Source organism: Lycium ferocissimum, chromosome 2 (assembly GCF_029784015.1).
Source record: "Lycium ferocissimum isolate CSIRO_LF1 chromosome 2, AGI_CSIRO_Lferr_CH_V1, whole genome shotgun sequence".
Taxonomy (NCBI): domain Eukaryota; kingdom Viridiplantae; phylum Streptophyta; class Magnoliopsida; order Solanales; family Solanaceae; genus Lycium; species Lycium ferocissimum.
Window position 1 is genome coordinate 47,792,796 of NC_081343.1, and position 14,039 is coordinate 47,806,834.

General features: G+C 34.8%; 1 protein-coding gene across 1 annotated transcript; it reads left to right on the plus strand.

Annotated features, from left to right (window-relative positions):
* The first annotated feature begins 4,540 nt into the window (after positions 1 to 4,540).
* On the plus strand, positions 4,541 to 9,939 carry LOC132041329 (probable phospholipid-transporting ATPase 4). Its single transcript, XM_059432077.1, has 11 exons — positions 4,541 to 5,030; positions 5,125 to 6,584; positions 6,679 to 6,789; positions 6,872 to 7,148; positions 7,265 to 7,353; positions 7,488 to 7,572; positions 7,681 to 7,890; positions 8,128 to 8,253; positions 8,393 to 8,491; positions 8,604 to 8,795; positions 8,996 to 9,939. The coding sequence occupies exons 1-11, from the start codon at positions 4,599 to 4,601 to the stop codon at positions 9,641 to 9,643; spliced, it is 3,729 nt and encodes a 1,242-aa protein (XP_059288060.1). The 5' UTR covers positions 4,541 to 4,598; the 3' UTR covers positions 9,644 to 9,939.
* The last annotated feature ends 4,100 nt before the right edge of the window (positions 9,940 to 14,039 follow it).

The window sequence follows — 14,039 nt, forward strand, 5'->3', positions numbered from 1 at the left end:
TATGGTACGCTTGGAATGACGAACAAGAAATATGAGAAAATAACTTTGATAATCAATTAGGATCGACCGGTAAAGCTTGTGTTCCAGCTTTTCAGGTCAATAAAAGAAGCAATTGCACAATTTGTCCTTCAAATGGATTGGTCTTTAATTTTTTACCTTCAAATGGGTTGATCTTTATTTTTTGTCCTTCAAAATCGAACTTATACCTAGCGGGTATAAGTTCTTTAATGGCGTTGACATAACTTTTAGATATTATGATGGGTAATTTATGCCCGTCCAAGCATAAGTTCGATTTTGAAGAACAAAATTTAAAGACCAGCTCATTTGAAGGACCAAAATTAAAGACCAGAACAAAATAGGAACAAAACAGCAAATGACCTAGCCCAGCCCCTTCATTGAAAGGGTCTCCGCATTTGCACGATTGTCCTTCAAAGGCATTGGTCTTTAATTTTTGTCCCTCAAATTGGTGGTCTTTAATTTTTGGCTTTCGTTAAAATTTTTTTAGTTTCGGGTTTGAACTCCCACTCAGTTATAAACTTTTTTTAAAAAAATTGCAAGTTAGAGTTTGGATTCACAAGGCAGAGTTTTAGATGATGCAGAGTTTCAAATCTCTACTCGGGCAGAGTTCAAAACACTGCCTTAAAGTAGAGTTTTGCATGCAAAACTCTACCTTGCGAATCCAAACCTCTGTCTTGCGAAATTTCTTTTTCTTTTTCACTGAGCTGGGGTTCGAACCCAGAACCTTGAGGTATTAGGTGAAGGACAAAACTTAAAGACCACCAATTTGCGGGACAAAAATTAAAGGCCAGTGCCTTTGAAGGGCAATCCGCACAAAAAAATGCCTCAATGCTAAGCCAACCCGAGCAATTCGCAGGAATGCCCTTATTTTGGGGTGGTCATTAATTTTTGTCCCTCAAATTGGTGGTCTTTAATTTTTGTCCTTCGCCTAATACCATGAGGTTTGGGGTTTGAACCCCGGCTCAGTAAAAAAAAAAAATCGCAAGGCAGAGTTTTGTAGCAAAATTAGGCCTATTCGGGCCAAAGTTAGGTCTCCGGCAAAATTTTGAATGCAAAACTCTACCTGCAGGCAGAGTTTTGCATTCAAAACTCTGCCTTGCGAATCTAAACCTCTACCTTGTATTTTTTTTTTTTTTTTTACTGAGTTGGGGTTCGAACCTATAACCTTGATGTATTTGGCGAAGGACAAAAATTAAAGACCACCAATTTGAGGGACAAAAATTAAAGACCAGTGCCCTTGAAGGACAATCCGCACACCCAGCTCTACGTGGGCAGGCCCGTAAACCAGCCCAACGGATTTTATTTTTTAAATAATTATGAAATAGTTTTTTATATTAAGGAAAAAAAAAACTTTTAAATGTGAATAAGATATGTTCTTTTTAATTGTTAAAGAATAAAAATAAAATTTATAAAACTGATATTCTTAATTGTTCATTTCATTTGAAGAGCTAAAACTGTCACATTTTCCTGTAAAAAATTCTAATTATATTATACTGCAACATTAAAAATATTGATGTTGTTCATCAACTTTAGTATTTTTAGTGTATATACACTTACAACATTTACCACAAGCGTTTGGGGTTAGTACTAGATCTTTGTACAAGGAAAAAACGTAACTATACGTAACTATCTTAAATCGTCATAATATTGATTAATGCATATGATTTTCATGTCGATAAATATTGCATGCATAACCTATTTTAAGACTAAGCCCGTTTGGATTGGCTTATAAGTTGTTAAACTTCACTTTAAATCGTTTTGCTTTTTTGAGTGTTTGACTGTTTAAAAAAAGCATTTTGTGCTTAAAATAAGCCCAAAAAAAATAATTGAAGCCTTGACTTAAATTTTATCTAAAGCAACTTATTTAAAACAGCTTAAAAATAATTTAAAAAAATAAGTTGGGCTTTTTTAACTTTTTTTTTTGACTTATATGGCTTCTTTTTACATACAAACAGGGCAAAGGTAGAAATTTGCAAATTCTATCCATGTGAAATTCTGCCTGAGGGCCAAAGGTTAAAGACCACCAATTTGAGGGGCAAAAATTAAAGACCACCCCCAGCGAAGGGCAATCCTGCAAATTGCCCAAAATTAGATTCTATTCCTAAATAAAAGCCCAAAATCGTGGGTATTCCATTAAGCCCAAATCTGGTATATTTTGTAATTTTGTTGGTATGTTTTATAAATAAGGAAAAATATTTTTATATTTTGTAATATAATCTTAAGTAGTATTATTATGTCATTTTCCCAAATAAATTAGCCTTTTTTTTTTCTTTGCAAAAACTAACCTGTTTAGCCTCAAGAATTATGTACTTTTTTTTTTAGAATAATTTTCACTTTATTTCAAAATTAATGTTTGGTTATAAACTTTTCAAATTCAATTTAGAGTTGGATTTCAAATATGGAAGAGCGCTCCAAACCTGCTTTCCAACTCTATCTTCATAAATTTCAAATAACGTGCTCTCTTTTCTTCGTTGCAAAAAGTATAACCAAACACAACTTCAACTTCATAAACCCAAATTGAGTGAAAAGTATTTAGAATTTATGGCCAAACGCCTGCTAATTATTACATGATCATGTACAATGATATTTGTTATGGTGATATTTTCTTAAAATGTTTTCTCTTATTTCCTTCTCTCGTTTCTTTGTTCTTCTTTTTGTTTAGATCATTGAATCTAAAACTATAACCTAAACGAAATAAATTACAACCAGGTTTGTTACTTATCAGACCGAAAAAATGGATTCCAAAAATGTGTGAGTTAAAAGAGAAATAAATTATATACTTAAAATAATATCACCCATGATTAAAATTTAAAATTGTGGTTACATTGGAAGAAATGGAATTCTGGCCAAGCTTCTTACATATCTGGTTGGATAAGTAGGAACCTTACAGAGTAGTAGTAATAGCTTAGTATTAAGTTGCCAACAGATAATTGAGGACAAGGAAATTATCAAGCGTGGGGGAAGTAGTTCACTAGATTAAATGTTTGTTTGTCTAATTGTCTTCTAGACCTTGTACTAATAATAATCTCATGACTTAAAAGCATCAATATTTACTTTTTAATTCTAGATGCAGTGACAATCGAGTTAAAAGGTTAAACATTTCTTTAATTTGCAGATCCGTGAATTATGGCTTCTGCAATGCATAATGACTCCAAGTGGCTGTTTCAATTTTGAAATCCGAATAATGTATTGCAGATTCAGTTTTTCTCCTTTAAGAAATAAATGTCGTCCAACTCCTCTAATATAATTTAATTCTTTTCAGTTCTTGAATATAATTAATCACTAGAGTTTGAAGTGAAATATCTCTTTAAAAGAAAATTGACTCTGATCAAACTAAACTTTCATTAGAAGAAGTTTCAAAAGTCATAGGTGTGACTATTTCATCTAAACGTTTTAAACTGTTATGGAGATAATACATTTTTTAATCTATAAAATCCGTAACAAAATGTCTTGTTCTAGTTAGAAAGACAACTTTTTACATTTCTAACCAAAATATAAAGTGAAGAACACATAAAACCAATGCTCATGCTAACAATGGGAATCTGTCTACTTCTAAGATAAGCTTTAAAACCACACAGTAAAGAAAAATAAGAAGATTTGCTTAGGAAATATCAACCAGAGTCCAAAGCTGCAAATGCAGTGGAAATTGTTGTTTATTAAAGGCCTGCTTCTGCTTGATCCCAAGTATAAAGACTTTACTATAATTTTTAGTCAATTGGCAGTTGCAAATTGTCTTTTCCTAAGTGAGCAGCCGGTGAATGCTCAAGCAACAACGTGGTCTTTGCAAAATACCTTAAGTAACAGACAAGTTAAAGAAACTTCCTTTCTTGAGATTGCCGTCTATAATATCAAAACCTTTTACCAAGTCTTAAGAAAAAACAACCTAAAAGAAGATAGAAAAAAGTTAAAAAGATAAGACCTTTTTGTTTGTTGCCCTGCACTTTGAAGTAATCGCTAAACATAGTCCTTGGAGCATTGTGCCAAAATGGATTATACTTTGATTTTAGAATAAGCTTTTGTCAATTAGTATGAGTTTAGCTGACGTACATTGACAATATTTTTACACTATCATATATTCATATTACATCAAGATAAATACAAAGTGTCTGTAATAATTGAGATTAATGACTTGAAAAATAAGACATTACTCTTCTAAAACATGTTAAAAATAGGGGCGGTCTAGAGCTTCCCTTACAGGCTCGATAGCTTTGACTCAAACCCCTATATTTATTTTTAAAAATTCACTTAATATGTATAAATAAATTATTAAGAACCTAATGAGTTGCGGTTTCTAAATTTTAGAATCCATAAACTCAAAATCCTAGCTCTCTCTCCGGTTGAAAAGATCGGAGAAAATTAGCTACATAGTATAGCATGGAAAGGGAATATATAGGAAAAATAGAGGACTAAAGTTGTAATTAAGTTATATTTCGAGGATCAAGGAGGAAAATTTCCAAAATATTTCAAGGATCAACAAGGCAATTTTCCCATAAGGATTTTAGTTAAAGTTCATGTGTTTTAGTTGAATATCAAACATTGGAGTAACAAATTTCTTAGCACATTTTTCTTCATTTCCTAAAATGGCAGGAGGAAGAAAGAAACAGAAAGTTAAATGGAGCAAACTCTACACATTCTCATGTTTGCATCCTCAAACTAATGAAGGTGATCCCACTTCTTTTGCTGTTACTGCACCATCAGCTCAAAGTTTCATTGGTCAGCCAGGTTATTCCAGGGTAGTTTTCTGCAATGAGCCTCATATCCACAAGCTTAAACCATACAAGTATCCTAACAACTATGTATCCACAACAAAATACAACATAGTCACCTTCTTTCCTATAGCACTTTTCGAGCAGTTTCGTCGTGTTGCCAATCTGTATTTCTTGTTGGCTGCAATACTCTCTGTCGCTGCCTTGGCTCCCTTTACCCCTGTGACTGTCATTTCACCCCTTGTTTTCGTCGTTGGGATTAGTATGCTCAAGGAGGCCATGGAGGATTGGAATAGATTCTTGCAGGTACCTTAAATTTTTGGTTTCTTGACAATATCATAGTGTCAAACAGAGTGTTCTGTTTTTACTAAACATTTTCATTTTGTTTTTTTCATTGCAGGACTTGAAGGTGAATGCAAGGAAAATTAAGGTTCACATAGGAAATGGGGAATTTGTAGAGAGATCCTGGAAAGAAATATATGTGGGAGATGTAATTAAAGTTAACAAGAATGATTATTTTCCAAGTGATCTTCTGTTGCTTTCTTCAAGCTATGAAGATGGTCTTTGTTATGTTGAGACTATGAATCTAGATGGTGAGACTAATCTGAAAGTTAAAAGAAGCTTGGAAGCCACACTTAGCCTAGATGGGGATGAACAATTCAGCAAGTTTTTAGCAACAGTTCGTTGTGAGGATCCAAATCCAAACCTTTATACATTTGTAGGAAATTTGGAGTTAGAAAATGAATATCATCCTTTATCTCCATCTCAAATTCTTCTAAGGGATTCAAAGCTCCGAAACACTGATTATATCTATGGGGTCGTGGTGTTTAGTGGACCGGATACAAAGGCTGTGAGGAACTCTACAAGGTCACCATCTAAACGTAGTAGAGTAGAAAGAAAGATGGATCATGTAATTTATGTCCTTTTTGCCATGCTCATTTTGATATCGATGGTATCCTCTATCGGTTCAACTATATTCACAAAAACTGAAGCTGTAAAATGGTATTACCTTGAGTTGGAAAGGAGTGCTGATTCATCTTTTGATCCATCAAAGCTGATTGTATCATGCTTGTTGCAATTCATAAGGGCTTTAGTGTTGTATGGATACTTGATACCAATTTCTCTATATGTTTCAATTGAAGTTGTTAAAGTTATACAAGCTATGCTCATCAACAAGGACCAGAACATGTATGATGAAGTAACAGATAAATCAGTTGTGGCAAGAACTTCGAATTTGAACGAGGAGCTTGGACAGGTGGAAATGATTCTGACTGATAAAACAGGCACATTGACTTGCAACCAGATGGAATTTAGGAAATGTTCAATTGAAGGGATTTCATATGGTGGTGAAATCACAGAAATTGATCTTGCAGCATCGAGGAGAATGAACATCGAGGTGGAGAGATATCGGTTCAGTCTAGGCGGATATGATCCCACTGGTAGAAGCCTAGAGATGTTTGAGTTCTCAATGGCTGAACCAGCTACAGAGAAAATGGTCCTTGGTTTGGAACAAGGTGTGGAAACACCAAATGCAACAACTCCAAGAAATTCCATTACAAGAAGAGACTCGTCGGTTATTAAGGGATTCAATTTCAGGGATGATCGACTAATGGACAAAATGTGGATTAATCGATCTAACGTATCAGATATGATGATGTTCTTTCGCGTAATGGCTCTATGTCACACCGGTATTCCCATTGAAGATGGAAAAAATGATAAACTAAAATATGAGGCAGAATCACCGGAGGAAGTATCCTTTCTGTTAGCTGCACAAGAGTTTGGATTCAAGTTCTGTCATAGAACTCAATCTATGATGGTTGTTGAAGAACTTGACCCCTCTTCTGGAATGGATATTAAAAGGTGACTTCCGCCTATTTTAATTCAATTTCACCCTCTCTTCTTTCAATTCTCCATTTTTTTCTCATTATTTGGCTCGTTATACTATTGCTTATAGGGAGTACAAGCTTCTGAATCTGTTAGAATTCAACAGCACTAGGAAGAGGATGTCTGTGATAGTGAGAAATGAAAATGGAGACCTCTTTCTCCTTTGTAAAGGGGCTGATAAGTAAGATATAATTGCTTACATTAGTGATCAAACTATTATCAGATTTTCTAGTGTAGTTCTAAGTCTCTTCGTTGTTCCGCAGTGTTATTCTTGATAGACTTGCAGATAATGGTAGGACATACCAGCAAGCGACAACTGCACATCTCTCAAACTATGCAGAAGATGGATTGAGAACCATGCTTTTTGCATACAAGAAAATTAAGACAGATGAGTATGAGAAGTGGAACTCACAATTTACAAAAGCGAAGGCCACTATAGGTCCAGAAAGAGAAGACCTACTAGAAAATGCCTCTGAAATGATTGAGAAAGATTTGCTCCTGCTAGGTGCAGTAGCAATAGAAGATAAGTTACAAGGAGGAGTGAGTTTTCTGTTCCTTCATTTATCTTCCAGAATAACTTTCTGAGCTATAATTCACTGTTACATCCCTTGCAAAGTAAACTTAAGCTTGAAAAAGATTTTGTTCGACTTTTGCAGGTTCCCGAGTGCATAGATAAACTAGCACAGGCTGGATTCAAGATCTGGCTGCTAACTGGAGATAAGAAAGAAACTGCAGTTAACATTGGGTGAGAACTTACTTTCTTCTTCAGATAGCATAAGTATGCAGCTTTTGAAATATTATCTATTGTTCAAAGATTCTGAAGACAGCACAAAGAAAGGTCACTCAGTAGCTAACTCTACTTCCTCTCAATTCTTGCAGATATTCTTGCAGTTTACTCAGGCATGACATGAAGCAAGTTCATTTGACTCTAAGCAAAGAAGCTGAGTCGAAAAATCTCATGAAGGTGAAAACAAATATCTTTTGCTTCAAACAGAAAAAGAGAATGATGCATTAAATAAGGAGTAAAATAGAATTGGAATTAAGGTAGTCAACTTTTTTTCTAGTTTTTCAGGTCATGAGAGAGGATATATTGGGTCAGATTGAAAGATACTATCAAATGGTCATTCAAGAAGATGCAAAGAATCGACCTTTCGCGTTGATAGTGGATGGAAGAGCTCTTGAAATCGCCTTGAGCAATGACATAAAGGACCAGCTTCTAAGACTGGCCGTTAGATGTGATTCTGTCATATGCTGCAGAGTTTCTCCCAAACAAAAAGCTCTTGTATGTCATCATTTTTTATGCTTGAGGCCGCCTAATGTTCTTTTACATTTTAAGAACAAATTCCTTTTTCATCTGCTTGAGATTAGATAAACAAAATGAATCTTCTCAAATTCCTACAAAACTTAAATCTTTATAAAGAAGCAATCCTACAAACTTAATACCTTTTTTTTTTTTTTCCTCGTATTCATGCTTTAGTAAACAAATTTGTATGAGTAAGTTTCTGACTAGAATTTCTAGATTACGAGGTTGGTTAAGCAACACACTGGCAAGACAACGTTGGCTATAGGAGATGGTGCAAATGATGTAGGCATGATTCAAGAAGCAGATATCGGTGTTGGAATCAGTGGCATGGAAGGAATGCAGGTAATTGCTTTCTATCCTTAAATTTGTGATTGGCTTATCATTTTTGGTTAATTTTTTTTATACAGCTATTGAAGCCTAATCTTGAAACTAACTAATCTTCAAACTAACTTCTAATTCTGTTGATTACTGAGATTTACAGGCTGTTATGGCAAGTGACTTCTCAATGCCTCAATTCCGTTTCCTAGAGCGCCTACTTATAGTCCATGGTCACTGGTGCTACAAGAGGATCTCCAAGCTGGTGAGAAAATGTTCTTTCTTTCACATAAAAAAAAAAAAAAAAAAAAAAATCCAAATCCATCCTTAGATAGATGTGCACTAATAAGAATTTGTTCTTCATTTTGATGCTGCAGATTCTATATTTTGTCTACAAGAACGCCGCTTTTGGCCTCACACTGTTCTTCTATGACATCCTCACCACTTCCTCAGGGCAGGTTTTATTTGATGATTGGTACATTGTCATCTTCAATGTCCTTTTGACATCCTTGCCTGTGATCTCCCTTGGTGTGCTAGAACAGGATGTTTCATCTGCAGTCTGTCTTAAGGTAAAAATTCAATAACTTACCATTAATGCATTGTGAAAGTCTTGTATTAGAAAAATTCTCACCGCTAAGAAAAATAAAGACCAAAAACAAAGACTTCATATGCAACAAAGGGCTGCACATAATCTAGGAACTACAATTCCTTACAATGGCTTTTCATCAAAATTCTAATCATTCTCTTTTGATATTTGTCATTGGAGAAGTTTCCAACCCTTTATCAGCAAGGACCCAAGAATATCTGTTTCAGCTGGAAACGAATCATTGGATGGATACTAAACGCGTCATTTACATCACTAGCAATCTTTGCAATCAACATTAGTGCACTTTCCCCAGCTGCATTCACACAAGGGGGAGAAGTGGCAGATATTGGACACATTGGTGCAATTACTTATACTTGCATAATCTGGACTGTAAACTGCCAAATCGCGCTTATAATAAACCATTTCACTTGGATAAGCCATTTACTCATCTGGGGTAGCATCATTTGCTGGTATATTTTCTTGTTCTTGTGTGGTGTGATCCCACCAGACCACTCTAAAACAGGATTTCACCTCTTAACAGAAGCCATAGGGCCAACAGCAATGTTCTGGATTGTTACATTGCTAGCTGTTGTAACTTCATTAGTTCCATACTTCATTCATATTGCTATTCAGAGATCATTCTTCCCTATGGATGATCATTTGATCCAAGAAATGGAGCATTTTAGAATGGATATTGTCGATGGACCGATGTGGTTGAAGGAGCAGCAGAAATCCAAGGAGAAGATTAAAATTGGATTTTCTGCTAGAGTTGATGCCAAGATTAGGCAGTTGAAGGAACAGTTGCACAGGAAGAAAAAAACCAATCTTTAAGTCTGTTGCATATAATAATTATAAATCAGGGGAAAATAGAAATCAAATTTGAGTACTTTTTAGGTACTTCATATTATTTAGCTAGCTCTAAACTGATAGATAGGGATTTAGTGTTTACCAATAATTTAGAGATTTGATTTGCTATATATAACATGTAATGTTTGTATTCAAAATATTTTGTTTATGGGAATAGAATTTGAATGAAATGGTGGGATTAGCAGCATTCTTTGTGGGCCTCATAACCGTATCTCTTAGACAAATTGGGCAATTTGCAGGATTGCCCTTCGCTGGAGGTGGTCTTTTTATTTTTTTGCCTTTCGGTCTTCATGCAAATTCTACCTTAAGGCAAATAGGCGAAATTTACTTTACGCCTTGCGATTTTTTTTTTTTTTTTTTTGAAATTTTGGGGTTCGAACCCACGACCTCATGGTGTTAGGCGAGGGGCAATACTTAAAGACCACGAATTTGAAGTGCAAAAATTAAAGACCACCCAAAATGAAGGGCAATCCACAAAAAAAAGAACCTTTGCAGGATGGGCGAACAAATATGGCTGAATCTGAGCCGGGCTAAATAAGATGAAACCTCAAGTACCAAGATATTAGCCCAAGATCATCCTTCATATTAGTCCACTATTATAATTAAGTAACATAACTTTCCAAAGAAAAATCATTTTTTTGCGCGGATTGCCTTCAAAGGCACCGGTCTTTAATTTTTGCCCCTCAAATTGTTAGTCTTTAATTTTTTTCCTTCGGCTAAAAACCCATGGATTCCGGGTTTGAACCCCCGCTCAATCAAAAATTAAAAAGAAATTCGCAAGGCAGAGTTTTGGATTCGAACTCCACCTTAGAGTTTGCAGGTAGAGTTTGCTACTTTAAGGCAAACTCTGCGTTATAAGGTAGCAAACTTTGCCTTAGGGTAGAGTTTTGCTTACTTTAAGGTAAAGTTTTGCAAGCAAATTCTGCCTTGAGATTTTTTTTAAAAAAAATTTTGACCGAGGGGGGTTCGAACCCGGAACCCATGGGTTTTTAGGCGAAGGGAAAAAATTAAAGACTAGCAATTTGAGGGACAAAAAAATAAATATCACCCCCGAATAAGGGCAATCGTGCGAATTTCCCAGAAAAATTGGTCGTTATAATTAAATGTTATTATAAGGATGATTGTTATAAAGAGGTCTAATTGAACTAATTTGAAGAGAGAAGCGAATAAAATGCATGCAAGTTATGTTGGGATTAAGAATGTTCAGCTTTAATATTTGAGAAGGAAAAATGAAGTATTGAACTCGACAAAGAAGATACAGAGTAGTTTTGGCAAAAACGTTTCCTAAGGGTGCAAAGTAAACACAAGAGCCGAGTTAGTGTCTCAAAATAGACCCTAATAAGTTCAGATGAAACATGGGACACGTACACAGATAATACAGCTCACAAATATAGTTGTTACCATGTAAATACATAGAAAGGAAACTAGTTTGTTACAAGATTAGACACTAGGACAATTTCTATTGGTAGAATTGTAGATATTTCTCTTCTTTTACAGTTTCTTTTAGTCAGCAAATACTTGTATAAATACATAGGACCTTGTACACCTTGATCATAAAAAAAATATAGAAAATTCTCTCAAATTTGTCTAAGTTTTCTAACATGGTGTCAGAGCAATAATGTCTTCTTCTCAATAATCTTTATTTTTTTGCGTGATAATCTTTATTTCTTGCTTCAAATATCTTCTTTCACAACTTTAAGACGAGTGACAACTCTTCTTCTTCACAAGAAACTCCCACTGATGGACAAACAATCACTTATGATGTTTCTCACCCATACTTTCTCTATGCTTCTGATTCACCTGGTGTGGTTCTTGTGAACACTCAATTTAATGGAAGAAGCTATCCAGGTTGGAGAAGGTCTGTTCTCATCTCACTTTCAGCAAAGAACAAGTTGGGATTTATTGATGAAGCCTGTCCAGCATCAGCAGAAACAGATCCATCCTTTAAGGTTTGGAATAGATGTAACAACATGGTAACTTCTTGGCTTTTGAACTCCCTTTCTAAGGACATTGCAGATAGTGTCCTTTACTAAAAAACATCCAAAGATTTGTGGTTTGATCTTGAATACAGATTTGGTTAACCAAATGGGGCAAAACTTTATTACCTACAAAAGGAATTGGCTGATTTAGTTCAAGGAACTAATCATATTGCAGGATATTTCACTAAAATGAAGAGGTTATGGGATGAACAAGACATTCTGAATACTAATGTGTTATGCTCTTATGTGTGCATATGTGAAGGGAAAAAGGAAATGATTCAGTTTAAGGAAGATGAGCGGGTCATTCAATTTCTTATAGGATTGAATGATACTTATGCACCATCAAGAAGCAACATACTAATGATTAACCCTCTCCAAACTGTGAACCATGCTTATTCACTCTTAATGCAAGATGAAAATCAGAGAGAGATGCATATTTCAGGAAATAGATCCTCTTTTATGGTGGGAGGATAATCTTTTCCGAAGAATCACCTTCAAACCAATGTGCAGTAGAAATCTGGCGTATCTAGGGCCAGTACTAGCTACAGAGGAAAGAAGAGTAGCAACCAGTTTCGTACCTACTGCAAAATGACTAACCATACTATTGACAATTATTACAGGCTCATAGGTTCCCATCAGACTTCAAATTCACCAAGTCTAAGAAGTTTCAGGCTACAGCTAGAAGTAACTCTGCTGGTATTACTGAAGAACAAGAAGGAATTTAAAGTATTGTGCAAGAAGTTCCTCAAGTTGCTCAATAACTTTCACCTACTCAATTCAACCAACTTGTGGAATTGCTAAAACATATGCCAACAAGTCAAAGCAATAGTTCTAAAGTTACTGCTAAGTCAGCTGATGGTGTATATTCCTATAATCAATCTTCCTGTTATTCAACACAAAATTCTAACTCTAGTTCTTGGATAATTGATTCAGGATCTTCTCACAATATGTGTTTCACCCCTAAGTTATTTTTGATCTTTTGTTTTCTCTTCCTAAACCTATTCTTGTCAAACTTCTTAACTCTATCACAGTAAGAGTCACTCATGTAGGAAATGTGTGTATATTTTTAGGTGTTACATTTAGGGGTGTTCTTCATATTCCAAGTTTTAAATACAGTTTACTCTCTGTTCACAAACTCTGTGTCATATTCATATGTATTGCTTCATTCATATCTACTGGATGTATTTTACAGGGCCCTCTCATGAAGATCCCTCAAGTTTTTAGTGAAGCTAAAGATGGAGTATATCTATTGGAATCTGCTGAACCGGAGTCTAGAAGTCAAAATACAACTTCATTCCCTAAGAGATCTCAATCTCATTCAGCTTTAGATGTAGTTTCTTCACCTAAGAGATCTCAATCATTCAATTTATATGTAGTTTCTTTACGTAAGAAATCTGTTTCTTATCCTACTTTTGTTTTAGTTTCTTTAACTATTCCAAAAAAATCACAATCTGATGTAATGTTATGGCATGTAAGATTGGGGCATTTACCTTTTAATGCAATGAAATATATCAGTTCCATTTCTTTTAAATTCAATTTAATCTACCTTATTCTGTTTGTCCTTTAGCTAGACAATCTAGATTATCCTTTCCAATAAGTCATGTCAAAATCAAAACAATATTTGAACTAATACATATTGATACTTGGGGACCTTATAAAGTTCCCACATACAATGGTTATAAATACTTCCTAACTGCTGTGGATGATTCCAATAGGGGAACCTGGACTTACTTATTAAGCACTAAGTCTAATGCTTTTCCAGTTTTAAAGTAATTTTTTTTAAAGTAATTTTTTAGTATTGAATTGTCTTTACGTAGAGAGCATAGTTACATTCAAAAAGTAGGTGTGGATTACAATGAAACATTCTCTCCTAGTTTGTTATTGAGGAGCGAGAATGCATTTTAAGCCTAATATTTTTAGTTAAAATGACTACCATTATATGTTTGTTGGCTCTTGCTCAAAACAGGGGAAAATTTGAGCCAAGAGCACAAGCTTGTATAATAAAAAAGGATTGGCCTATGTCTCCATTTGATGTTAGTAATGCATTTCTACATGGGGATATTGAGGAAGAAATATATGAGAAGATTCCTATAGGGATTGAATCACCTAGTCCTCATCATGTATGCAAACTCAAAGGGTGACTCTATGGACTCGAGCAAGCCTTTAGACAATAGTATGCGAGGCTCGCAGGAGCATTAACATTCAAAGGTCTTGTTTTATCCTTAAATGACTACTCACTCTTTTAAAAAGAGACAGGTTCTTTGATTTCTATTAAGCGACTTTTTTATGTTGACGATATGGGACAATTACTTAGTGACAATTATGCCGCAAAACAAAAGGTGGAAGGTTGAAGATCTTAAGGATTTTCTTCATTTAGAGTT